The sequence below is a fragment of the Oncorhynchus kisutch genome, linkage group LG8 (genome assembly GCF_002021735.2).
Source record: "Oncorhynchus kisutch isolate 150728-3 linkage group LG8, Okis_V2, whole genome shotgun sequence".
Classification (NCBI taxonomy): Eukaryota; Metazoa; Chordata; class Actinopteri; order Salmoniformes; family Salmonidae; genus Oncorhynchus; species Oncorhynchus kisutch.
This window is the reverse complement of record NC_034181.2, coordinates 20005166-20031644: the sequence shown is the minus strand read 5'-3', so window position 1 is coordinate 20031644 and position 26479 is coordinate 20005166. Positions and strand designations below refer to the sequence as shown.

General features: G+C 42.8%; 1 protein-coding gene across 1 annotated transcript in view; it reads right to left on the bottom strand.

Moving 5' to 3' along the window:
- The window catches only part of LOC109895144 (zinc finger matrin-type protein 4-like), a 173644-nt gene that overhangs the window by 25689 nt on the left and 121476 nt on the right, over positions 1–26479 (bottom strand). Inside the window, exon 5 of the mRNA XM_020488802.2 lies at positions 17884–18105. Within this exon, the coding sequence (XP_020344391.1) occupies positions 17884–18105 (222 nt within the window). The remainder of the gene's footprint in view (positions 1–17883; positions 18106–26479) is intronic.

Sequence of the window (26479 nt, the reverse complement as noted above, 5' to 3'; positions counted from 1 at the left end):
AGAATGCAAAAACCTAAGAAAGAAACTGAGAAACCTATCCAACCAAAAACATAGAGACTCAGAAAACCTGAGTCTACACCTTCACTATGGTGAATCATTAAAACTATACAGAAATACACGATGGAAAAAGAAGGAACAGCACGTCAGAAATCAGCTCAGTGTATTTGAAGAATCCATAGACTAACCACTTCTCGGAAAATCGGAACACACTAAACAAACAACAATACGAAGAGTTATCTGTCCAAAACGGAGATGTGTGGATTAACCACTTCTCCAATCTTTTTGGCTCTATAACAAAGAACAAACAGCAAAAACATTAAAACATATGCATTATAAATTACAAATCTTAGAGTCAGCTATTAAAGACTACCAGAACCCACTGGATTCTCCAAATGACATTGAATGAACTACAGGACAAAATACAAACCCTCCAACCCAAAAAGGCCTGTGATGTTGATGGTATCCTACATGAAATTTAAAATATACAGACCAGAAATTCCAATTGGCTATACTTAAACTCTTTAACATCATCCTCAGCTTTGGGATGTTCATCCTGCACACCCTAATTGACAAACCAAAACAAAGGCAAAGTTTTCATTGCCCTTTATGGTTGTGGGGTCCGCTCACCAACCAATAATTCACCAGATGGGGGGGGGGGGGGAACGAATTGAAACACCAGATTTTAGCCGATACCCGCTAATTATCAAAATCGAGAAAAGAGCCATTAAATTCCACAACCACCTGAAAGGAAGCGATTCACAAACCTTCCATAACAAAGCCATCACCTACAGAGAGATTAACCTGGAGAAGAGTCCCATCAGCAAGCTGGTCATGTAGCTCTGTTCACAAACACAAACAGACCCCAGGAATGCAACACACTTAGACCCAAACAAAACATGGGAAAACAAAGATAATTCTTTCCAATGTGTCAAGTAATTAACAAAAACACAGAGCAAACTAGAATGCTATTTGGCCCTAAACAGATAGTACACAGTAACAGATTACCTGACCACTGTGACTGACCCAAAATTAAGGAAAGCTTTGACTATGTACAGACTCAATGAGCATGGCTTTGCTATTGAGAAAGGTTGCCGTAGGCAGACCTGGCTTTCAAGAGAAGACAGGCTATGTGCACACTGCCCACAAAACGAGGTGGAAACTGAGCTGCACTTCCTAACCTCCTGCCAAATGTATGACCATATTAGAGAGACATAGTTCCCTCAGATTACACAGACCCACAAAGTTTTAAAATAAATCATTTTTTAAATTAAACTCCCATATCTATTAGGGGAAATAGCACAGTGTGCCATCATAGCAGCAAGATGTGTGACCTGTTGCCATTTGAAAAGAGCAACCAGTGAATAACAAACACCATTGTATATACAACCCATATTTATTTAATTTCCTTTTGTAGTTTAACTATACTAACTGTATATAGACATAATATAACATTTTAAATGTCTTTAGTCTTTTGGAACTTTTGTGTAATGTTTACTTGTACATTTATTATTCTTTATTTCACTTTTGTTTATCTATTTCACTTGCCTTGGCAATGTTAACATATGTTTCCCATGCCAATAAAGCCCCTTGCATTGAATTGAGAGAGAGAGAGTGCGAGAGAGCATGGCTCCCAGATTGTCTCAAATGAAGTTATAAGTCAGACTGAACAAAGGGCAGCAGCAGAAACAAAGTACACAGATCATGTCCAACATCATCCACTACTGTACCTGGATGACACTGATGTTAAGTGCTTGTTGACTGTTATCCCTGTCAAAGATAAATAGAAACGTAGCTGTTATGATCCCATTTTAATGAAGTTCAGACAGATGTATCTAAGATGGGAGACAAGACTCTCCCTCGCTCTCTCTCTGCAATCTCTCCATCTGTTGATCAGCCCCTCCGTAACCATGTGCCAGAGCGACAATTGCTTTGCCTAAAGCTCAGATTTCAATTTTGCGAGAGGGAGAGAGAAAGAGAGAGCGAGGTTCCCCTGACACTTTCATGACTCTGACATTAAAGTGGTGGAGGTGGTGCTGAGACACGGCACTGCGTGGCATTTTGACAGGCCGCATCTCAAACGCTTTTTGAAAAGTTGAAAGAATGTGCTGCAGCCCCGGCATCCATCAACACCATCCAACCTGAAGCACCTCCCATGGCGCCTGCCATGCAGGAGAAATGAAGCACCAGCTTTTTATTTATTTATTTTATTTTACCTTTATTTAACCAGGTAGGCAAGTTGAGAACAAGTTCTCATTTACAATTGCGACCTGGCCAAGATAAAGCAAAGCAGTTCGACAGATAAAACGACACAGAGTTACACATGGAGTAAAAACAAACATACAGTCAATAATGCAGTATAAACAAGTCTATATACAATGTGAGCAAATGAGGTGAGAAGGGAGGTAAAGGCAAAAAAGGCCAAGATGGCAAAGTAAATACAATATAGCAAGTAAAATACTGGAATGGTAGTTTTGCAATGGAAGAATGTGCAAAGTAGAAATAAAAAAATAATGGGGTGCAAAGGAGCAAAATAAATAAATAAATTAAAATTAAATACAGTTGGGAAAGAGGTAGTTGTTTGGGCTAAATTATAGGTGGGCTATGTACAGGTGCAGTAATCTGTGAGCTGCTCTGACAGTTGGTGCTTAAAGCTAGTGAGGGAGATAAGTGTTTCCAGTTTCAGAGATTTTTGTAGTTCGTTCCAGTCATTGGCAGCAGAGAACTGGAAGGAGAGGCGGCCAAAGAAAGAATTGGTTTTGGGGGTGACTAGAGAGATATACCTGCTGGAGCGTGTGCTACAGGTGGGAGATGCTATGGTGACCAGCGAGCTGAGATAAGGGGGGACTTTACCTAGCAGGGTCTTGTAGATGACATGGAGCCAGTGGGTTTGGCGACGAGTATGAAGCGAGGGCCAGCCAACGAGAGCGTACAGGTCGCAATGGTGGGTAGTATATGGGGCTTTGGTGATAAAACGGATTGCACTGTGATAGACTGCATCCAATTTGTTGAGTAGGGTATTGGAGGCTATTTTGTAAATGACATCGCCAAAGTCGAGGATTGGTAGGATGGTCAGTTTTACAAGGGTATGTTTGGCAGCATGAGTGAAGGATGCTTTGTTGCGAAATAGGAAGCCAATTCTAGATTTAACTTTGGATTGGAGATGTTTGATATGGGTCTGGAAGGAGAGTTTACAATCTAACCAGACACCTAAGTATTTGTAGTTGTCCACGTATTCTAAGTCAGAGCCGTCCAGAGTAGTGATGTTGGACAGGCGGGTAGGTGCAGGTAGCGATCGGTTGAAGAGCATGCATTTAGTTTTACTTGTATTTAAGAGCAATTGGAGGCCACGGAAGGAGAGTTGTATGGCATTGAAGCTTGCCTGGAGGGTTGTTAACACAGTGTCCAGAGAAGGGCCGGAAGTATACAGAATGGTGTCGTCTGCGTAGAGGTGGATCAGGGACTCACCAGCAGCAAGAGCGACCTCATTGATGTATACAGAGAAGAGAGTCGGTCCAAGAATTGAACCCTATGGCACCCCCATAGAGACTGCCAGAGGTCCGGACAGCAGACCCTCCGATTTGACACACTGAACTCTATCAGAGAAGTAGTTGGTGAACCAGGCGAGGCAATCATTTGAGAAACCAAGGCTGTCGAGTCTGCCGATGAGGATATGGTGATTGACAGAGTCGAAAGCCTTGGCCAGATCAATGAATACGGCTGCACAGTAATGTTTCTTATCGATGGCGGTTAAGATATCGTTTAGGACCTTGAGCGTGGCTGAGGTGCACCCATGACCAGCTCTGAAACCAGATTGCATAGCAGAGAAGGTATGGTGAGATTCGAAATGGTCGGTAATCTGTTTGTTGACTTGGCTTTCGAAGACCTTAGAAAGGCACGGTAGGATAGATATAGGTCTGTAGCAGTTTGGGTCAAGAGTGTCCCCCCCTTTGAAGAGGGGGATGACCGCAGCTGCTTTCCAATCTTTGGTTACCACCGCTGGAGCGCTGGGCCTCTATCTGCTGCTTCTGCATTCACTCTGATCATGCTCATCCTTCTTGCATTCAGGGGCCTCTGCTCTGTCATAAGAGAGCCATTTATTTCTGTTTTAACTGGACATTGAGATTCCCAATATGAGAAGAGAGTAACAGGTAGAAGAGACAATTGAAAATGTCCCGCTGTCTTCATCTGAATCTCACCCATAGATCTTCGTTTCACATCTAGGACACCTATGGCAGAGGATTCTTACAAAGCCCAACTAGGGATACAGTGTCAGACACCCAGCTTCACATAACTATTGTGTCACCCTATCCATACAATATAGGATACGTTTACAGTAAATCGAATCCAGTGATGTGATCACATCCGCCATGTTATCCTATTCATCTCTTCCTTCCCCTAGTGTATCTCTAATGGGAATATCCTATGTCAATGCTCAATTGAGTCACTCTACTGCATAATATGGAATATTATTCCAGCCACAGCTTTCATTGTCTAAATTGTTAACTGAGAGATATTGTCCCGGCCTTCAGAGGCCAGCAACGGAGAACCTGTGGCAGCCAGACAATGATCGATCAACAGTGTAATCATGGATTGTTTATGAGCAGAGAAAGGTGGTGCTGGTTCATGCTAAATTAACCACGAGCCATCTAGCCCACTCCAATGGTGCATCTCCTGAAATGAGCATATGCTTCCTCTGAAGGCAAGGGAACACCACTCAGATCCGGACAAATGGCCCAATAGTCCAAAACTACAGTCAGCTTCTTGGCTGTATTACATGTAATGAAAAACATTCCTCACTTTTGTGATCTCAAACTAGTTGACAAGGATTATATTCATGGATAGGGAAATGCTGAGAACTAAATAAAATAAATTATAAAGCTAGAAGCCTGCAGCAAAATAAGCCTTAATTGAATTTGCTTACCACCGACGTGTTTCAAAAAACATGTCTTCATCAGGGAAATGGTGAATTCCAAATATTGTGGATAAAGCCTGCAGTGTAAACGCAGATCCCCTGTTGCTCTAAAAAGGCAGCTCATCTTTCCATCTAATCCATCTTTAAACAATACAAAGTGTTGAAATGAAATCCTTGTTAAAAGCAATCTTGTTCAGTGAATCCTGCTGCAGATAAAATTCCATTCTGAAAACACAGTACATCAATACGATGGGAAATAAATTCAGTTTAGGGTTGGTGTAATCTCCAGCTCTCCCGGATTGTCTCCAGATTGAATTGCCTCTCCTCCTTTGATGAAATATATGACAACTTGAACAGAGCCTTCCTTCCTCCTCTGCCCTCTTGGAGAGGAACTTGATCAGCTGAGCCTGCCATTAAGGTAGTATTAGATCTATTTTATTTATTTTTTAATCCATTATTTTAACAGGTAAGTTGACTGAGAACATGTTCCATTTGCAGCAACGACCTGGGGAATAGTTACAGGGGAGAGGAGGGGGATTAATGAGCCAATTGTAAACTGGGGATTATTAGGTGACCATGATGGTTTGAGGGCCAGATTGGGAATTCAGCCAGGACACCGGGGTTAACACCCCTACTCTTACGATAAGTGCCATGGGATCTTTAATGACCTCAGAGAGTCAGGACACCCATTTTAACATCCCATCCGAAAGACGGCACCCTACACAGGGCAGTGTCCCCCATCACTGCCCTGGGGCATTGGGATATTTTTTTTTTTTAGACCAGAGGAAAGAATGCCTCCTACTGGCCCTCCAACACCACTTCCAGCAGCATCTGGTCTCCCATCCAGGAACTGACCAGGACCAACCCTGCTTAGCTTCAGAAGCAAGCCAGCAGTGGTATGCAGGGTGGTATGCTGCTGGCGTATACCATATTTAGGGTCAGGAGGGATGGAAATTGCAGCATAAAAACAGACAAAAGGAGAGGCCTGTGAATTGGGAATGCAGGGCTCCGGGAAAAAGCTGCTGAAGCTGGTAGAGAGGATGTGCCATATCACATCTCCCGGAGACATCTCTCCAATTAACCATGCTAGGATGGTGTCTGGAAAACACAATTTATCGTCATGTCTTGGCTTGATTGACTATGGTGTAAACTAATCACTCCGGGGGAACGTCATAATCACTGATGCAATCATATCAGATTGCATTAGATGTGCATGCATCTGTTTGGACGTGAGATCTGAGGGGACTGATTAATAAACCTGATGATGAGAGAGAGAGAGATGAAGGCAGAGAGATGGCATGGCAGCAGTAGTTCTATCAGGATGACAAGAGAATGCGCTTTAGTCTTTATTCGGATCCCCATTAGCTTATGCCATGACGACAACTTCCAACACTTTCTTAACCAAATGTGCTCAATGAAAGTTGTGCTCTGTTAGGATATGTTGCTTGTTAAAGAACATTTTAGCAGTGAACAGTGCAACTGAATTAAGTGAGTGCTGGCTCCTATTTTTCATTTAAATGAGCATTGGTTCTATGACACAAAGCTGGGCCCCCATTCCGAAGTGGAGAAGACTAGTAGGGAAAATAGTGCCCAGCCCCAGAAAATTTGAAACAAAACTTCAAGTGTAACTGAATCAAGTAAGTGCCCCTATTTTCATTTGATGAGAATTAGTTATAAGACAGATATAGCTTAGAGGCCAGCCGCACCATAATAAACCAGTCTAGTCCTCCTTTCTGCTCAATAAGCATGTTTTCTTATAGACCAAGCACATGAGACATACAGTAGAGAAGAGTAAATCTCCTTACAGTGTTAGTTAAAACAAAATGGTCTGGGTTGCAGTGCAGTCTACAGTCTCAGGATGGGTCCCAAATGGCACCCCTATTCCCTATATAGTGCAATACTTTTATGGGCCCGGTCAAACGCACTAAATAGGGAATAGGGTGCCATTTGGTTTGCATACAAACTCAGTGATATGATGAGTTTGACTGGAGGGAGGAAAAGTCTATCAAAGCGAGAGCAATTGTATAAATGTGTGTCATCAGTCCATGGAGCCAGGGGCTTATACCGAGGTAGCCCCTGGGAGAACTGCCATTATTTGCCTGTGCAATGGAAACAAGAAAATGGCACCATCTCCTATTTTGTCTTTCTCTTGTCATAAATTACTGCAGTGTTCCAGTCTAGATAGAACCACATCTCTCAGACTCAGTGGTCCAACGCTTTGCCACAGCAACGGACACCATTATATTCAGATTGAATACACAATATATATATATATATATATATATATATATATATATATATATATATATACAAAAGCATGTGGTCACCCCTTCAAATGAGTGGATTTGGCTATTTCAGACACACCCGTTGCTGACAGGTGTATAATATCGAGCACACAGCCATGCAATCTCCACAGACAAACATTGGCAGTAGAATGGCCTTACTGAAGAGCACAGTGACTTTCAACACGGCACCGTCATAGGATGCCACCTTTCCAACAAGTCAGTTAGTCAAATTTCTGCCCTGCTAGAGCTGCCCAGGTCAACTGTAATAACTGTAAGTTATTGTGAAGTGGAAAGTCTAGGAACAACAATGGCTCAGCTGCGAAGTGGTATGCCATACAAGGTCACAGAACAGGACTTCCAAGTGCTGAAGCTCGTAGCACGTAAAAATAATCTTTCCTCAGTTGCAACCCCCACTACCGAGTTCCAAACTACCTCTGGAAGCAACCTCAGCACAATAACTGTTTCTTCGGGAGCTTCATGACATGGGTTTCCATGGCTGAGCAGCCGCACACAAGCCTTTGATCACCATGCACAATGCCAAGTGTCGGCAGGAGTGGTGTAAGCTTGCCACCATTGGACTCTGGAGCAGTGGAAACGCACTCTCTGGAGTGATGAATCACGCTTCACCTTCTGGCAGTCCGACAGGGTTTGGCGGATGCCAGGAGAATGCTACCTGTCCCAATGCATAGTGTCAACTGTGAAGTTTGGTGGAGGAGGAATAATGGTCTGGGGCAGTTTTTCATGGTTCGGGCTAGGCCCCTTAGTTCCAGTGAAGGAAAATCTTAATGCTACAGCATACAATTAAATGTTAAACAATTCTTTGCTTCCAACTTTATGGCAACAGTTTGAGGAAGGCTCTTTCCTGTTTCAGCATGACAATGCACCCATGCACAAAACGAGGTCCATGCAGAAATGGTTTGTCAAGATTGGTGTGGAAGAACTTGACTGGCCTGCGCAGGGCCCTGACCTCAACCCCATCAAACACCTTTGGGATGAATTAGAACGCCGACTGCAAGCCAGGCCTAATTGCCCAACATCAGTGCCCAACCTCACTAATGCTCTTGTGGCTGAATGGAAGCAAGTCCCCGCAGCAATGTTCCAACATCTAGTGGAAAGCCTTCCCAGAAGAAGGCAATGCCCATGATGTTGGAATATAGTGTAGATAATGCACCTCCTCCTCCATAACCCAAAGCTATATGTATATATTAGATGATAACAGTAATAATAATAGAGAAACGTATTTCTTATCTTAGAAGAGAAAGAACAACTTAGAAGTAGAAGCTATATTTCAATTTGATATGATAACAATAATAAGAAAAGTTTTTGCTCTTCTAGCAGGGAAACATGTTTTGGAATGTGACTCACACCATTCATCATCTTCTGTTACTTCCAAAAAAGGACTTTATAAAGAAACAAAGCACCATGAGCAGTCTCTAAAATAGACTGCAGCAATTCAATACTATACATCATGAACTAACCGGGGTAGATTGGACTGTCTTGGGTCTTGCTTACATTTTCCCTACATTACATTAATTGATGTATGGAGGTGATGTGGATTATGTCCCAAATGGCACTCTATTCCCTACATAGTGCACTACTTTTGACCAGAGCCGTATGGGCCTTGGTCAAAAGTAGTGCACTACATAAGAAATAGGGTACAGTCAAGTTAACAGTACATATTGTACAGTACGGATGACATAAGCCCGTATGGTATAGATAACCTAGGAACTGTATGCAGGTACAGTATAGTTATTTCTTTCAGCTCCTAGTGGAACAGAGTGCCTCGTATGCAATTATAGCTAGCTACGATACATACATATTACATAAGCCCTTATGCTAAGCCCTTATGCTATAGATCACTGTAAGGTGCTGTATAGTGTATACAAGTAGGTAGCTATGAAACATATGCACACACCCTTTTAGAGGCAGGCAGTGCAGTATGTAGTGCAGCTTTACAAAGCTCCATGAAGTCTCAACTCTGCAGGGAAATGTAAAACCAGAGACCATGGCTGTACCCAGATGATCATAGTGTGAAGTTAGCAGGGTTTAGGGAAATATTGAGATTAGCAGTGTTTAGGATGGTAGAGGATAATAGTGAGGTTAGTAGGGTTTAGGATGGTAGAGGATAATAGTGAGGTTAGTAGGGTTTAGGATGGTAGAGGTTAATATTGAGGTTAGTAGGGTTTAGGATGGTAGAGGATAATAGGGAGGTTAGTAGGGTTTAGGATGGTAGAGGATAATAGTGAGGTTAGTAGGGTTTAGGATGATAGAGGATAGTAGTGAGTTTAGTAGGGTTTAGGATGATAGCGGATAATACTGAGGTTTGTAGGGTTTAGGATGGTAGAGGATAATAGTGAGGTTTGTAGTGTTTAGGATGGTAGAGGATAATAGTGAGGTTAGTAGGGTTTAGGATGATAGAGGATAATAGTGAATTTAGTAGGGTTTAGGATGATAGAGGATAATAGTGAGTTTATTAAGTTTTAGGATTGGTAACAAACAGAGGGTGAAATGGGAGCAAAGATAGATGAGTGATTGACCACTGCTTTTAACCAGGGCAAGGTGACCGGAAACATGACCGAATACAAACAGTGTAGCTATTCCCTCCGCAAAGGCAATCAAACAAGCTAAGCGTCAGTATAGAGACAAAGTAGAGTCGCAATTCAACGGCTCAGACACAAGAGGTATGTGGCAGGGTCTATAGTCAATCACGGATTACAAAAAGAAAACCAGCCCCGTCGCGGACCAGGATATCTTGCTCCCAGACAGACTAAATCACTTTTTTGCTCGCTTTGAGGACAATACAGTGCCATTGACACGGCCCGCTACCAAAACCTGCGGACTCTCCTTCACAAAACATTTAAATGTGTTAACCCTCCCAAGGCTGCAGGCCCAGACGGCATCCCCAGCCGCTTCCTCAGAGCATACGCAGACCAGCTGGCTGGTGTGTTTACGGACATATTCAATCAACCCTTATCCCAGTCTGCTGTTCCCACATGCTTCAAGAGGGCCACCATTGTTCCTGTTCCGAAGAAAGCTAAGGTAACTGAGCTAAACGACTACCGCCCCATAGCACTCACTTCCGTCATTATGAAGTGCTTTGAGAGATGAGGCAAGGACCATATCACCTCCACCCTACCTGACACCCTAGATCCACTCCAATTTGTTTACCGCCCCAATAGGTCCACAGACGATGCAACCACACTGCACACTGCCCTAACCCATCTGGACAAGAGGAATACCTATGTGAGAATGCTGTTCATTGACTACAGCTCAGCATTTAACACCATAGTACCCTCCAAACTCGTCATCAAGCTCGAGACCCTGGGTCTCGACCCTGCCCTGTGCAACTGGGCACTGGACTTCCTGACAGGCCGCCCCCCCGGGCCTCCCCCGCTAATCCTCAACACTGGGGCCCCACAAGGGTGCATTCTGAGCCCTCTCCTGTACTCCCTGTTCATCCACGACTGCGTGGCCATGCACGCATCCAACTCAATCATCAAGTTTGAGGACGACACTACAGTGGTAGGCTTGATTACCAACAACGACGAGATGGCCTACAGGGAGGAGGTGAGGGCCCTCTGAGTGTGGTGTCAGGAAAATAACCTCACACTCAATGTCAACAAAACAAAGGAGATGATTGTGGACTTCAGGAAACAGCAGAGGGAGCACCCCCCTATCCACATCGACGGGACAGTAGTGGAGAGTGTAGTAAGTTTTAAGTTCCTCTGCGTACACATCACGGACAAACTGAATTGGTCCACCCACACAGACAGCGTTGTGAAGAAGGCGCAGCAGCACCTCTTCAACCTCAGGAGGCTGAAGAAATTCGGCTTGTCACAAACTTCTACAGATACACAATCGAGAGCATCCTGTCGGGCTGTATCACCGCCTGGTATGGCAACTGCTCCGCCCACAACCGTAAGGCTCTCCAGAGGGTAGTGAGGTCTGCACAACGCATCACCAGGGGCAAACTACCTGCCCCCCAGGACACCTACACCACCCGATGTCACAGGAAGGCCATAAAGATCATCAAGGACAACAACCACCCGAGCCACTGCCTATTCACCCCGCTATCATCCAGAAGGCGAGGTCAGTACAGGTGCATCAAAGCAGGGACCGAGAGACTGAAAAACAGCTTCTATCGCAAGGCCATCAGACTGTTAAACAGCCATCACCAACATTGAGTACTGACTCAACTCCATACACTTTAATAATGGAAATTGATGGAGAAAATGTATCACTAGCAACTTTAAACAATGCCACTTAATATAATGTTTACATACCCTCATCTTGCGAAAGTATTCGGCCCCCTTGAACTTTGCGACCTTTTGCCACATTTCAGGCTACAAACATAAAGATATAAAACTGTATTTTTTTTGTGAAGAATCAACAACAAGTGGGACACAATCATGAAGTGGAACAACATTTATTGGATATTTCAAACTTTTTTAACAAATAAAAAACTGAAAAATTGGGCGTGCAAAATTATTCAGCCCCCTTAAGTTAATACTTTGTAGCGCCACCTTTTGCTGCGAATACAGCTGTAAGTCGCTTGGGGTATGTCTCTATCAGTTTTGCACATCGAGAGACTGACATTTTTTCCCATTCCTCCTTGCAAAACAGCTCGAGCTCAGTTAGGTTGGATGGAGAGCATTTGTGAACAGCAGTTTGCAGTTCTTTCCACAGATTCTCGATTTGATTCAGGTCTGGACTTTGACTTGGCCATTCTAATTATTTTTGAACCATTCCATTGTAGATTTTGCTTTATGTTTTGGATCATTGTCTTGTTGGAAGACAAATCTCCGTCCCAGTCTCAGGGCCTTTTGCAGACTCCATCAGGTTTTCTTCCAGAATGGTCCTGTATTTGGCTCCATCCATCTTCCCATCAATTTTAACCATCTTCCCTGTCCCTGCTGAAGAAAAGCAGGCCCAAACCATGATGCTGCCACCACCATGTTTGACAGTGGGGATGGTGTGTTCAGTGTGATGAGCTGTGTTGCTTTTACGCCAAACATAACGTTTTGCATTGTTACCAAAAAAGTTCAATTTTGGTTTCATCTGACCAGAGCACCTTCTTCCACATGTTTGGTGTGTCTCCCAGGTGGTTTGTGGCAAACTTTAAACGACACTTTTTATGGATATCTTTAAGAAATGGCTTTCTTCTTGCCACTCTTCCATAAAGGCCAGATTTGTGCAATATACGACTGCTTGTTGTCCTATGGACAGAGTCTCCCACCTCAGCTGTAGATCTTTGCAGTTCATCCAGAGTGATCATGGGCCTCTTGGCTGCATCTCTGATCAGTCTTCTCCTTGTATGAGCTGAAAGTTTAGAGGGACGGCCAGGTCTTGGTAGATTTGCAGTGGTCTGATACTCCTTCCATTTCAATATTATCGCTTGCACAGTGCTCCTTGGGATGTTTAAAGCTTGGGAAATCTTTTTGGATCCAAATCCGGCTTTAAACTTCTTCACAACAGTATCTCGGACCTGCCTGGTGTGTTCCTTGTTCTTCACGATGCTCTCTGCGCTTTTAACGGACCTCTGAGACTATCACAGTGCAGGTGCATTTATACGGAGACTTGATTACACACAGGTGGATTCAAGTCTCCGTATCATCATTAGTCATTTAGGTCAACATTGGATCATTCAGAGATCCTCACTGAACTTCTGGAGAGAGTTTGCTGCACTTAAAGAAAAGGGGCTGAATAATTTTGCACGCCCAATTTTTCAGTTTTTGATTTGTTAAAAAAGTTTGAAATATCCAATAAATGTCGTTGCACTTCATGATTGTGTCCCACTTGTTGTTTATTCTTCACAAAAAAATACAGTTTTATATCTTTATGTTTGAAGCCTGAAATGTGGCAAAAGGTCGCAAAGTTCAAGGGGGCCGAATACTTTCGCAAGGCACTGTATATGTATATACTGTACTCTATATAATCTACTGCATCTTCATGTAATACATCTATCACTAGCCACTTTAAACTATGCCACTTTGTTTACATACCCTATATTACTCATCTCATATGTATATACTGTACTCAATACCATCTACTGCATCTTGCCTATGCCGTTCTGTTCCATCACTCATTCATATATCTTTATGTACATATTCTTTATCCTTTACACTTGTGTGTATACGGTAGTAGTTGTGGAATTGTTAGGTTAGATTACTCGTTGGTTATTACTGCATTGTCGGAACTAGAAACACAAGCATTTCGCAACACTCACATTAACATCTGCTAACCATGTGTATGTGACAAATAACATTTTGATTTGATTTGGGATGGTGAGAAAAGAAAAACAAAAGGCTGTTGGTAAATCAGAGCAGAGAGAGAAGTGGGCAGGTCCTCCTCTGGAGTCTCATCTTCTACAGAACACAGAACAGAGTACTAATAGGTTGGGGGCCTACATTGTGGTTACATCCTAAATGGCAGCAAAAGTAGTGCACTATATAGGGAATGGGGTGCCATTTGTGAGGCAGCCTTTGGGTAAACACAGCAGAGTGCTGTGCGCTCACTCACTAATTTCTCAGAAACAACACCACTACTGAGCTGTATAACCACCAACCAATGTACAGAAAATCTATCAAATGCTCTTCTCAATAGGTACTCAATGAATATTTAATGAACTGCATGGAAAAGTCACAACTGACAGATTTCCATCTACAATTGTTGGTTTAATAGCCATCCCACATCAGACAACTGTAAAACAATGTGCAAGGACAGGACAATTATGTGAGGCAGGACAAAAAAGAACAAAGAGGGAAAAGAGAAGTGCTATGTCATTTGGATGCATTTGTGTGAAAGATGAGCCTGCCTACACTGGCTCTGCAGCCCTATGAATTAAGCAGCCCAGCCCAACACTCCTGAGTGGCGCAGAGGTCTAAGGCACTGCATCTCAGTATCACATCCAACCAGCGCACAATTGGCCCAGTGTTGTCCAGGCTAGGGAAGGGTTTGGCCGGGGTAGGCAGTCATAGTAAAATAAGAATTTGTTTTTAACTGACTTGCCTAGTTAAATAAAATAGATAAAAAATCCCTGCCCGCTGTGCTGTGATTTGCCCTGGCTGCTCCTGCTTCCTCTCCATCCACACAATACTAGTTCTGCCTGTTAGGATGATTTGCCACTTCATTACTAATTGATAATCACCTAATTGATAATCACGCTCACTCGGCTGCGAGTGTCGAATTCTGCCCCCCATAATGACTATAGTGACATTGGGGAAACACTCTGTTAGACACAAAGTACAGAAAAAGAAGCCAATGAAAATGAAGCTGGCTTTGAATTATGGCTCATCTACTTCAAGCGGTGCCTGTCTGGGAGAGAGCATTCAGGAGATATTCAGGGACAGAACTGTCTGGGAGAGAGCATTCAGGAGATATTCAGGGTCAGAACTTTCTGGGAGAGAGCATTCAGGAGATATTCAGGGACAGAACTGTCTGGGAGATAGCATTCAGGAGATATTCAGGGACAGAACTGTCTGGGAGAGAGCATTCAGGAGATATTCAGGGACAGAACTGTCTGGGAGAGAGCATTCAGGAGATATTCAGGGTCAGAACTTTCTGGGAGAGAGCATTCAGGAGATATTCAGGGACAGAACTGTCTGGGAGAGAGCATTCAGGAGATATTCAGGGACAGAACTGTCTGGGAGAGAGCATTCAGGAGATATTCAGGGACAGAACTGTCTGGGAGATAGCATTCAGGAGATATTCAGGGACAGAACTGTCTGGGAGAGAGCATTCAGGAGATATTCAGGGACAGAACTGTCTGGGAGAGAGCATTCAGGAGATATTCAGGGTCAGAACTGTCTGGGAGATAGCATTCAGGAGATATTCAGGGACAGAACTTTCTGGGAGAGAGCATTCAGGAGATATTCAGGGACAGAACTGTCTGGGAGAGAGCATTCAGGAGATATTCAGGGTCAGAACTTTCTGGGAGATAGCATTCAGGAGATATTCAGGGACAGAACTGTCTGGGAGAGAGCATTCAGGAGATATTCAGGGTCAGAACTTTCTGGGAGAGAGCATTCAGGAGATATTCAGGGACAGAACTGTCTGGGAGAGAGCATTCAGGAGATATTCAGGGACAGAACTGTCTGGGAGAGAGCATTCAGGAGATATTCATGGTCAGAACTTTCTGGGAGAGAGCATTCAGGAGATATTCAGGGACAGAACTGTCTGGGAGATAGCATTCAGGAGATATTCAGGGACAGAACTGTCTGGGAGAGAGCATTCAGGAGATATTCAGGGACAGAACTGTCTGGGAGAGAGCATTCAGGAGATATTCAGGGACAGAACTGTCTGGGAGAGAGCATTCAGGAGATATTCAGGGACAGAACTGTCTGGGAGAGAGCATTCAGGAGATATTCAGGGATAGAACTGTCTGAGAAACAAGGACAGCTTTGGGAGGCATTATACTTAACTTGAAATGATCACGCATGTTACGTCCCCCAGTTTCTGTGTTGTTGTGGGTTTGTATGTGTGTGTATTTCAGGAAATGGCTTCCTGGATTCCAGAAGCAGCTGATTGGTCGGCCCATCGCTGATTGGAGCTCTGACCCCTCCCTCTCGTCTCTTCATTACCAAATCGTTCTCCAGCTTGATAAAAGCCAGTGTTCCTTTGTTATGGAAAATAGCTGTGTTGATTGCTGTGGCGGTCAATAAAAGTTTTGTGGATATCATTTTTTAGCCGCTGCTCCAGAGGTATGTGTATGCCAATAGGACTTAGTGTTTTTGGTTAATTACATTTTTTCACTTAAAGTATTGGTAATTATTCATTTGTTCCCAGGGTGGGAAGGGGAATGCACCTTGGGAGTGTTTAGGCAAGAGGCCTATGGGCATACATAACTCGTAGTATTTAATCTGTCTATGCACACTAGGTAAGACCTGGGCGGACCACCCCCTGAATTTTGGTTAGAGTGCCAGGTGGTGTTTAAAGTTAGGTAAGAAGTGGGAAGGTAGGTAAGGTAGGAGAGGGGACTCTAACTTTTACTTTCTTTGGTTCCGCCCAGCCCCTGTTCCCCACTTTACCGTGTTAAGGAATAATAAATTCCCTGTTAACTGTATTTTTCTCTACCTCTGTCATTCTTCCCCACACCTACAATCACATACGTTTTCACTCCACAGTGAGTTGAGATGTAGCAGGGTGTTGCATTCCCTCCTCCAAGAGGTGTACGTAACAACGCAGTTCAAAGTGTGGAGCCAGCGAAGACTCATGTTAATCTCAAGCGTGAATAATCATCCTTGGAGTTAGTACTAGGACAAGGCTAAATCTCCAATCAGATGTGACTGGGCAGCACAGAGCCTTCAAATTCATCCCATATAAGACATAACCCACCTACCAGCTGTGAGCATCAATAACACCAGGAGTTAAGTAGCTAAGCAACAGTACATCTTCAATCAGTTGTGACTGGGTTGCACGGAGCATCCCAATTCGCCCCTGCCAATGCAGAGCCCACCTATCAGTCATAAGTATCAATACGACTCATAGTTAGGGGGCTGTTACATCTCTAATCAGACATGACTGAAGAGACATCCCACATTATGTCTGCTCATGCACTACTTAACTTTACAGCATTCTGGGCTCTTCATGCTGCCCTGGTACCTCCCCCACCCCCCACCGCAGCAGCCTGCTGCTGGACTAATATTCTGTAATTGTTATTGACATATTGTGGGTAGGAGATAGTATGAGAGAGTGAGAGCACCATTCCCCCTCCCCACTCCAAAATTAACAGCCCGAAACAGGCTTATCATGTCAGGGTACGTAGCAACACCGAGCCTCTGCACTGTGGCTCTCTGGCTGGCATAGAAGCAGACACTAGCTATATCAGGAGGGCTGTATTCAACACAGCCGGAACAATAGGAGCCTTCTATTTAACATCAATCAAAGGATATTGGTTCTAAACAGCTCCCCGTTTAATAGATGATAGTGTCATACTAAATAGTGTAATAAATGCCATGAAGTGTACAAATTAATGACAGCACATACTGACCATATACCTGGGCATTTCTCAAATGCCTGTAATAGTCACGAGTATTCAGCTGACACGCATATTCTATTAGACCAGCAATGCAAAACTGACAAGTTCATTTGTGTCGTGTATTTTCCCCTATGCCTTTAGCCCCCAGTAAGGTACATGCAGATTTCCTCATGCTGGATGCACAATAGATTTGAAGCACTCTAGTAGACAGGGTTCTATTTTCTAACTTACTGTAAGTCCTTGTCATGGCTTTTTCCTGTGTCATTCCATATAACTAGGTTACTACACACACACACACACACACGTTCATATATAAATGTTACTACATACACACACACACACACGATTTCATAATGTTACACACACACACACTTTCATATATGTTACTACACACACACTTTCATATATAAATGTTACTACACACATACACACACTTTCATATATACATTTTACTACACACACAAACACACACACACACACACTTTCATATATAAATGTTACTACACACAATTTCATATATGTTACTACACACACACTTTCATATATAAATGTTACTACACACAGAAGCAACGGTAAGTAACAATCCTGTCTGTTAATAAGTGGGAGTGAGGGCGGGAGGCAGTGGGCTGCATGGTTGTCTGTGCAACATGATAGAGCGAGAAAGAGACTGCCAGGTATCTAGTCTGGCTCAGGCCTCCTCTGTTCTGTACCTTTCATCTCTCCCATGTCCAGGGTCTTGCCCAGCTGTTCCAGGAGGACAGCGCGAGCTGCGTTTTTATTGTGCTTCTTGCCGTCGTAGTGCTGCTGCGCCATGCCTGGGTTGTTGAACCAGGCGTTGCATAGCTGGCAGTAGCGGTCTGAGTCCCTGCGCTGCCGAGGAGAGGTCACCGGGGTAGTTTCCAGGGAACTTTTCACCGGACTGGGCGGCACCTCTGATTGGACAGAGAACAAAGACAGGGGAGTTATCATCAACATTGTTCAGCTGTTTGACAACACTCTCTAGACCAAAACATAAACAGGTGTTTGTTTTTTTAACCATCAGCTATGAAACAGCTTCTGAACAAAACTTGAGGAAAGTAAGAAGCATGGTAAAGCAAAAAGCTCTGTTGCCAAGTGAAAAAAATAGCAAAATGGGAGGCAATAAATGAGCACTGATAACAGGCATTGCATCACTTTGGATCTGGCAAGCCTGAAGAAGAAATCCTAAATCATACTTGGCAATCGGAAAAAAGACCATGCTCTACTTACTGCTGCCTACTTGTGTGCAATGTTCCTTCATGCATGGATGCCACCATTAACGCCGAACAAACATCAAATTGTGCAGCACTGCGTTTTTCGAAATGTGATTTGCTATCAAGATAATCCGTTTTACCACTTGAGCGCTCAGCCCACCCTTCTTAAGTCAACATGTTCAGAGGCCCCGTTAGAAGACATCAGATCCCATTACAGACCACTGAGGCACTGTGAGGCAGTCATCATCTCCAAGTGGCAACTCCTGTGAGTTGCAGTGTAGAAACACAAACGTCAGCACCATGTTCTTCCGCCATGTTGATTATAAGGATAGGCTACAGCATGGTGATTTATGCTCATCTTTATGTCAGAACTTGTACTGTGAAGTGATTTTTGGGCACTGGCCAGCTAGTAGACCACAATTTCTACTAGCCCGGGTGACATTCTACTAGCCACGGGTATTTTCTCCTGAAGTGTGTATGAAACACTGCATTATGGAAAGGGTATCAAAAGGGGTAGCATTCAAACAGTATGGAAAATTTGTTTAAAAAAATAAGTACTCAAAGACGACTTTGATAAAGAACCTACTGCCTAAACATAGTAGCAGGAAGTAACAAACTGAGGCACTGGAAACAATGGAAAAGGTAGTGTAGGAAATAGCTTTTGATCTGGAGTGACTACAAGCACACTGTTATATTTCTTGCCGGTTTGTCACTTATAGCACACAAAGGCATGTAAAAGTTGATAACAAAGCCCTTGGTTTAGACAGCATCTAATTCAGGCAATTAACTGCTGTAGCAGTAAAGAGGATGTCAGAATGTGAAACTGGGAATTAAGTGGCTGTAGGAGTGTGAAATGAACAGTATATCATTTGTGGGGAATGGTGATGTCAATGGGGTCAGGGAACAAAAAGGAAGCAGAAACGTATTCATTTCAAGAAGATAGATCTTTTTCATTAACAAGGCAAAGCATTTTCCCTCTTTTTCTTTTTGTCTTGCTCAAAGAGACATGCTGATCACAAATTTCTTGTCTCTAATTGTGTCTTTCAGCTTCTTTCCACATAATCGAAGAGAAGTGCATCCCTCGAAGTAACATAATTAATGAGTTTCACTTCCACAAGCTACCAGCTTAATGCAATGTGTAATTTTCATTGGCAAACACGAGGCAATTCATCTCATTTGCATTATGCGTGCATGTGGCGCAATATTATATATTTAAACAACCTGGACTTAGGGCTAGACGTAACATAGTAAACGTAAATCCGGCTAGGTGGCTAACGCTAGCTAGGCTAAGGGTTAAGGTTAGGGTTAAGGTTAGGAGTTACGTTAAAGGGTTAGGGGAAGGGTTAGCTAACATGCTAAGTAGTTGCAAAGTAGCTAAAAAGTAGTAAGTAGTTTGCAAAGTTGCTAAAATGCTGAAGTTGTCCGTAATGAGATTCAAACACACAACCTCTGGGTTGCTAGACATTTGCCTACCCATCCAGCCCGACCAAGCACACTACTTTCGTTTTGCCTTAAGTAACCTTTTGTCTTATGTAACCATACAAAACGTAACATATCATACTTTTTTGAGAGTCCCGGATTTACCTTTCCTATGTTATGTCTAGTCTATGAGACCAGGCTGATTATAAAGAACATACATTCTGACAGTTAGGAACAAACATGATTTATGTTGACACTTGATGAAAAATGTTTTATGAAGTGTCACCTTAAAAACAGTGCATTCGGAAATGCCTGTTTCACTTTGTCATTATGGGGTATTCTGTGTAGATTGATCAGGAAACATTTTATTTGAATCCATTTTAGAATAAGGCTGTAACGTAACACAATGTGGAAAAAGTCAAGGGGTCTGAATACTTTCCGAATGCCCTGTAAAAAGACCAGTGCTTTATGATATAGTTGTACAATTGTGATAGTCTTTCAGTAGAGATGTCATCAACATCTAGCTAAGAATTTACAATCAAACTCTATTACCATGGTATAATCATCATGCTGGTATTTATTGCTTGTGGTTATCAGCATTTGTCCTTTTGACCATTTCCTGAATCATTTAGAAAGGGCAGCCCTTCATGTCGTTCATAATTGTGACTGTGACATTTCCAGTACCACTAGGCTACCAATCAAAAACTCTCAGATCCCCAAAGCACATTTCATAAAAGCTAATTATTGTTATTAGACTCTTCACGTCAGTTTTAAGTTCAAGTAGCAGGTGTAAACGACAGATTAATCGCACGGCTCCCATGACACTGTAGGTCAACATGGCCAGCCGGTCCTCTTAACAACATAGATCACTTCTGAGATTGGCATTTTGGTCAAATGCCATTTTAGAAAGAAAGAATAACTGCCAAAATGTGGCTGTTATTTTGGTGACAGGAGCCTGTAACTCTTGGGATATAGGTTGCCTACCACCTAACATGGATGTGCAAATCAGGCAGAGACGCAGAGTGGTTTTGAATATGTGTCCTTGTTGTTACACCACATATATTAACCTTCCCTAGCAGCAGTAACATATTACAGTATCGACTGGGCTGCTCTGAGGTTTAGGGAAAACATCCATCAAAATCAGGCTCAGGGTAAAGGTTGTCATTTTTGGGGGGGAAAACTTTAAATAGGCTGCTTGTTGATTCCAGTCCTGACTAGACTAATAAGAAGCAGGAAGTAAAACTCTGAAAGCTAATAAACCTTTTATAGGAATATATTTATCCTTCATAAATACTGTAACTCTAGCACAACTTCATAAGCAATTCATGCATGCTGTACAAATAAGCAATAGGGGAAATATAGCTATCCACTGGGGCATGAGGACCCCACAAAATTATGCACTCTAAATGGAACCCTAATCCCTGTATAGTGCAGGGCCCAGCTCTGGTCAAAAGTAGTGCGCTACAGTATATAGGGAATATGGTACCATTTGGGACACAAACAAAGTCTCCACCATGGTTAAAACTGCTCTCTGTGGACCACTGTAATCAGACATGAGAATACAGTCCCAATGACCCAGACCGCTGTGTTCTTCAAAATGAACTTCTGAGCCTTATAGCTTACTCTTAATAATCACCAGCCCTGCGCCATCCATCCAACCCATTTATTACAATAGCAGCCGCCCTATAGACAGGTTAGCTGACAATGTCACGAAAACAATCTGCACACTTCCTTTTGGGCAGAAGGCAGTGTGTTGTCATGATTCTGTCACTTAATGTAAATTCACTTCAATCAGTGTAGATGAAAAGGAGACCGGTTAAAGAACGATTTTTAAACCTTGAGACAATTGGAGATATGGATTGTGTATGTGTGCCCCTGACGAATTGAGGCTGTTCCGAGGGCCAAAGGGGTGCAACTCAATATTAGGAAGGTGTTGCTAATGTGTGTTTTCCCCCCTATTTGTGTACGTGTCAGTTTTGTTGCTAAACAATCAACCCGTCTATTTATACCCAAAGCCTTTACCCTCAATGGGGGTGGCCCCAGTCCCAATCATCACTTGCTATTTTTTTGGATGGATAACTGTTCTGCCCTGTTCTGTGTGAGAGATCCCATTTTCCATAGAGAACTGTTCTGCATTGTTTTGTGTGAGAGATCCCAGTCTCTATAGATAACTGCACATTGGGATGTGAGCCCTTTCCCACCATTTAGTGCACCATTAAAGCCATACTGTTTCCACCCCTTGTGCGTTTTTTATTTGGGAAGTCAGTAGAGAGGTGAACTCATTCCACCAACCTCTCCCCCAATTCTCTATATGCTTACGGGAACAGTGTGCCTTACGTGTGTCACGCCCTGACCTTAGAGAGCCGTTTTATTTCTCTATTTGGTTAGGTCAGGGTGTGATGTGGGGCATTCTATGTTATGTGTTCTGTTTCTTTATTTCTATGTTTTAGCCGGGTATGGTTCTCAATCAGGGACAGCTGTCTATCGTTGTCTCTGATTGGGAATCATACTTAGGTAGCCCTTTTTCCCTCCTTTCAGTTGACTTTGTTTGTGGCATTTAGCCCTGTAAGCGTCACGGTTGTTGCTTTGGTTTGTTGTTTTGTTGGTGACATTTTAAATAAAAAGAAAATGTAAGCTCACCACGCTGCACTTTGGTCCACTTCTTTTGATGGCTGTGAAGTAGACCAAGAGGCAGATTCTGTCCAGTAAACCAGTTGGCCAGTGTCAATATATTGATGCACCCACTGTGTAAAGGGCACTTTAAAATCACTTAGAAGGCCATCAATTCTCCAGAGCAGAGTGATATTTATAGGTCCTTGGGATTAAAAAAACAACAAAGGGAGACTAGGGTACCACCGTTAAGAAGACGGACGTGTGACCTTTGCAGCGAAGGACGGCTACGTTGTTGATTGGCCAAGGTAATAAAAAATAAAAATAAGAACATTTCTTGCTTATTTCTGCCAAATGGCACGTGAGACAGTGTGCGTCCCAAATCGCCCCCTATATAGTGCACTACTTTTGACCAGAGCCCTAAGAGTCCTGGTCAAAAGCAGTGTACTAAATAGGGAAGAGCTTGAGCTTGTTTCTGCAAAGTAACAAGGGGAGCAGATGGTGAGAGAGGGCTCTGGTAAAAGAGGGTCTCAAATATAAAAACAAGCAGTGTATATGTGTAGTGCATCTAGGGTGACAAGCAGAATAACTAGTATAAATTGTACAAATTCTCTCAATGCTGTCATCCGTTCCCTTTTCCCTTCATTCACTATCAATTTTGATTGTTTTCATCCTTCAGTCATTCAAATGAGTATTTTTCTGCATTGTTTACTTGTTTGAACAAAGGAAGTGTCAGTCATGTCTTTCCTTACATTCACTCTGCAGTAAACAAAGCTCAGTTAGACTGACAATCGCTGTCATAAGATTTGAAAAAAGCATTTTGGGGGTTTTGTTATCACATCAAGTAGTGGAAGAGGAACATTTTAGGGAATCAGTACAATCCATTTTTATTTTAATCAGACAGCAGTAGAGCAGCACTAATGGACTTCATTCATATCAAGTCAAGGAGATATAAGGAAGCTCCTTTCCAAATGGCAGCACAGAAGTTATTTAATAGACCTCGTGCATAAATGTTTGTTACACTGAAAAGCTTTTTGTTCTTTGATAAGATGTAAAGGAGAATTAATTAAGCTTATCATTCATGTTAGAGTGGCACACCTTGGGTTAAGTATGTAATAATTAAGAAGGTTAGTTAAACTGGCACAATGTGTCCTAACTACATTTAGATATCTGGAATTTCAGCTGGTACCATAGTGTTTCTAGAAATTAAAAACATATTTTTTTGTAAAGATAACATTTATTCTCATTCATTCCCCCTGGGGGATGCATAAAAATGTGTGTGTTGAGTCGCATTGCAAACTGATTTGCATGAAATAAAATAGTCAATCAGGAGAGAGAAGGAGAGGTTGAAATGGGCCATTTCTTTTTCATGCCTGAAATAGATACAGTATGCAAAAAAACCAAACGGCTACAGATGCTAAATTCACGCTGCAGCTCATCTAAAGTGAATGCGAACTAATAACTTCATCCTCTTCATGCTATAGCTTTAGTGTCCAATATGAAAATAACCACCTTTTGCTTAATATAAAAGCAGGACTTCTGTGTGCGCTGAACTTTATTCAGAGCAGGATTCAGCATCTGTTGGATCAAAAAGAGAAGGATCTGTTCTGATGTCTGTGCAGTTATCTGTTCCTACAAAGCCTTCCCTTTCTGGGATTTATATTCCCATCTGCCTTCTGTACGAAAAACTAAATATTTTCTCAATGCACATTTCCACCCGCCTCTGAGAGGGGCGAGACCACTGCAAGCGGTGCAGTCCATGAGAAAAAAAACTAAAAACAAACAACGGCACTCCCACATTTCTCAACCTGGTGATGTAAATGTTAGGCAGTAGATTAGACAGAGCCGGTACAGGGGGACTAGGTGCTATATACTGTAGGTTATGATGAAAAGGCCAACTCTATGGCCCCTGTAGTGAGGGATTCTTTCGAGACTTTGTAGAATTCTAATGTTTAATGTATACGTTTTTTTTTTACCAGGATAGTCAACTCAGTAAGAATTGCCACTGTTTTTCTGGGAATGCTGGGAAAACATGTTCGTTTGGAAGTGTTATCATTATTATAATTACTATTATTCGTAAACCATAGGGTATTTAATCAATTTTGTGTAAACCATACAGTACTGCATACATGGTTAGATGGTACATTTCCTGGGATTATATACTGTAATGAATGCCACAGCTAGCATCTAAATTAGATGTAGACACAAAAAACCCAAGGTTCCAAACTTCAGAATGTTCTTTCTGAAAACTATTTCAGTTACCTCTTATGTTCTAAATATCAGAGTAAGAACTCGACGGACACTATTTAAGCTTAAACCAAGTTTATTCATCCCAAAGGATCGAACAGCTGAACCGACAAAAACATGGTTTCACCAGTGGTGGTATGAATCAAATAAGATTTTATTAGTCACATGCGCCGAATACAACAGGGATACTTCTGGGACAATGATGTTGATGTGAGCCATGACCAGCCTTTCAAAGCACTTCATGGCTACAGACGTGAATGCTAGGGGTCGGTAGTCATTTAGGCAGGTTACCTTAGTGTTGGGCACAGGGACTGTGGTGGTCTGCTTGTTGGTATTACAAACTCGGACAGGGAGAGGTTGAAAATGTCTGTGAAGACACCAGTTGGTCAATGCATGCTCGCAGTACACATCCTGGTAATCCGTCTGCCCCTGCGGCCTTGTGAATGTTGACCTGTTTGAAAGTCTTACTCACATCGGCTGCAGAGAGCATGATCACACAGTTGTCCGGAACAGCTGGTGCTGTTGTTTACCTCAAAGCGAGCATAGAAGTAGTTTAGCTCGTCTGGTAGGCTCGTGTCACTGGGCAGCTCTCGGCTGTGCTTCCCTTTGTAGTCTAATGGTTTGCAAACCCTGCCAAATCTGACGAGCGTGTAAAAATTGTCTGTCCTCTGTTGCAACACTCACTACCAAGTTCCGAACTGCCTCTGGGAGCAATGTCAGCACAATAACTATTAGTCGGGAGCTTCATGAAATGGGATGCATGGCGGAGCAGCCACACACAAGCCTAAGATCACCATGCGCAATGCCAAGCGTCGACTGGAGTGGTGTAAAGCTCGCCGCCATTGGACTCTGAAGCAGATCGGTTTGTCGAGATCGGTCTGGTAGAAATGGACTCATCTGCACAGAGCCCTGACCTCAACCTCGTCAAACAGTTTTGCGATGAATTGAAACGCCGACTGCGAGCCAGGCCAAATCGCCCAATATCAGTGCCTGACCTCACTAATGCTCGTGGCTAAATGGGAGCAAATCCCAGCAGAAATGTTCCAACGTCTAGTGGAAAGCATTCCCAGAAGAGTGGAGGTTGTTATAGCAGCAAAGAGGGACCAACTCCATATTAATGCCCATGATTTTGGAATTAGATTTTTGACGAGCAGGTGTCCACATACTTTTGGGCATGTAGTGTATCTTGAATACAAGCAGCTCTAGCAGTGGTTGGATGTGTGTGACTAGAGGCGTCATGCACCATGTTCTTTTCTGAGGGGGCACACCAATGTCGAAATTAAATATCTTTATAGTAAAAGATAGTGTCCTCTATTTTTTTGTCTACAAAATGGATGAATCTGAGGTTTCATCAGACTCTGGTTGGGGTATGTGTGCTTCTGTTTGTTCTGTGGGTACAGCACGGATAGAGGATGTGCTCGAAATGGCACCCTATCCCTTTTTGACAAAAGTAGTGCAGTATACAGGGAATAGGGTGCCATTTGGGATGCACACAGAGTGAGGTGCAGATCCTGAGTTTTTTTCTGTTTTGCATTATTGGCTGAAGGCTGAAAGGCTGAAACAACAGAGTTTCCCTGGAGACAAGGATCAACAGATGCAGTAATGTTCATTATGTAAGAATCAATAAGCTCAGGCCTCGTGATGCCCTGGTGGATTTATCACCTTGACATGCTTTCCAAATGGTACCCTATTCCTTATATAGTGCACTACTTTTGGCCAGGGCCCTGGGTCAAAAGTAGTGCACAATAGTGGTGCATAAAAGTAGTGCACAGTAAATCTAATAAATCCTTATTTATAC